The 2,218-nt window shown below is 42.0% G+C and overlaps 1 protein-coding gene across 1 annotated transcript; it reads left to right on the top strand.

The window, feature by feature from the left end:
* The first annotated feature begins 926 nt into the window (after positions 1-926).
* Positions 927-1,955, top strand: FAM181B (family with sequence similarity 181 member B). Its single transcript, XM_018565707.1, has one exon. The coding sequence runs from the start codon at positions 957-959 to the stop codon at positions 1,953-1,955; it is 999 nt and encodes a 332-aa protein (XP_018421209.1). The 5' UTR covers positions 927-956.
* Positions 1,956-2,218: the final 263 nt, after the last annotated feature.

The following is a 2,218-nucleotide window of genomic DNA, read 5'->3' on the forward strand; positions in this document are numbered from 1 at the left end:
GGCTCTGACCTATTTGCTTAGCTAATTCCAGGTGGAATTATTTTTTTTTGGCCAGGCAGCATATATATGTGTGTGTATATACAGTATTGCTTCTGACCTAAAGAAGAGAGGTTCACTCTGGAAAGCTTGTCTTTTATATATTTTGTTAGTCCAATAAGAAAGGTATCATTGCACACTGCAATACTGCGTTTTTGTCTTTTTTGACATCTTGTCTACTGGACTAATATACTGAATTTATAATATACAGTATGTATATATTATAATGTATTTATGTATACAAATATACACAAGTAAACTTTCCTATTCTTTTTATTATTGCTCATTACTTAAATATAAACTCTTATGTTATTGGAATTTTCTGGTTACTAGTTGATGTTCAAACTACACTACAAGGAAAACAAAAATGTAAAAAAAAAAAGCTATTTGTTTTATTCCCGGCCTGAATAGAGCTGGGAGCTTGTATTTTGTCTTGTGAGTGAAGGAAGCTAGCACAGAGCTTTCTTTATTTCGAGTCTTGCGTGATGTATCATTCCCTCCCCATGGATTTAGTGAAAGCTGATACCATTAGATGTAGCCCTCCTACTTATCTCCCCCTCCCACTCCTTTCAGCTTCTGTGTTTCTGGTGAGAACAAACTAAATTCACAAGACCTGCAGGAAGAAAGATTCACACACAGGGACTGTGCCTCTCTGCTCCATCAACTTTTTGGTTCCAATCTTCCTATATTTGTTTGGCGCAATGGAACAAAATTGATATGCATCACGCAGGACTGGAAGTGTCTTCTGTTATGCAAATCCTAAGAACAATTTAAAGGGATTGTTTGCGATCTGGCGCTACAACGAACGTATCGAACCCTCAGGAGTTATGCTTTTGAGACACCTGCAAAGACAACCTGTGGAAAGCAGTCTTCCTTGACCGATGCCTGATTCATAGAAGACAAAGGAATTGTCAACAGCAATGGCCGTTCAAGCTGCAATAATGAACCATCACTTTATGCCCTTGTATTTTCCCGGATCCCATGTGGGTTTTGAGAAAAGCTATCACGAAGGGGTTGAGTTTCTCGGTGCTGTTGAATCCGCTGGTGACTATAAAGAGTCTAGCAAGGACTTGCTTACTTTCATCAACTCAGCCTCCAGCAACATCAAGCTAGCCTTGGACAAACCCGTGAAGTCCAAACGCAAGGTCAACCATCGGAAGTATCTGCAAAAACAGATTAAAAGGTGCACTGGGATGATTGTTAACGGCAACACCAGCCAAGGGTCTCCCAAAGGTCAGTTAGCATCGCCCAGCAGCACCAGCCCTCAAAGTTACCACTGTAAACCACCTCCAAAGAGGGACACCACCCAGACCAACCTGCAAAGCAAAAGCCTAGCGGCCCTGTTTGACAACACGAAGGAAGTTCGTGGAGAGAGATGCAAGAAGGTCCCCTTGAGGAATCGCAACCTTCCGCCTTCTTTCTTCACCGAGCCTGCTAATTGTTCTTCGGGGCTTCTGCCCAACTCTATAGCAACTTTGAAAGAGATGGAGAAGGGCAGTCAGGAGACCATGGAGTATTTCGACCTGTTAGACTCGGATTACAACAGCCTGATCTCAGAGCAAGAGATCCTTCAGGGAGCGTCGGTGAGGATTCACCAGGACATCACAGCGGAGCATTCTATGTACGAGCCGCATCATTTGCTAAACGGGATCCTTTATTCCGACCCCTGGAATCCATGTAATCTCATTAAAAAGAGTCCCGTGGGAACTTGCGGTGCGAGCCCCAATGAAAATTTTAAATGCCTACCAATGCCAGGGACGGTCTTCACCAGTCATGGTGACTCTAGCCTTCCTACTGGGGTAGAAGACAACTGTTCTACACTAACTTCATTTACTCCCTGCTACTCTGAATGCTCCCTGCCCCAAATGTTTTACGACTGTAGCTCGGGATACAACAGAATTGGCTATCCTGTTCTGTAGGGGAAGGGGGGAGAGACTTCTCGAAGTAGCTCATAAGGAGAAGTGTGCAATAAGATAGTCAATGCAAACTAGTGACAACCTAAAAATTCCAGACAGATGTCTGCAAGTATAAAGATAACTACACAAATTCTTTTTAACATAAGCTATTATATGTCTTATATTCCTGAATACAACATGGTTTCCAACTGCAGAAAGCTATATTTTTATTTTCAGGTGTGTACATATGTAAAAAAATAAATAAATCACATCGGGGGTCTATTTAT

This window comes from Nanorana parkeri, unplaced genomic scaffold, assembly GCF_000935625.1.
Source record: "Nanorana parkeri isolate BGI_ZX_2015 unplaced genomic scaffold, ASM93562v1 scaffold875, whole genome shotgun sequence".
NCBI classification, from domain to species: Eukaryota; Metazoa; Chordata; class Amphibia; order Anura; family Dicroglossidae; genus Nanorana; species Nanorana parkeri.

Excerpts from the sequence above, each read along its gene's own strand:
- FAM181B (XM_018565707.1), top strand. The coding sequence starts at position 957 with ATGGCCGTTCAAGCTGCAATAATGAACCATCACTTTATGCCCTTGTAT.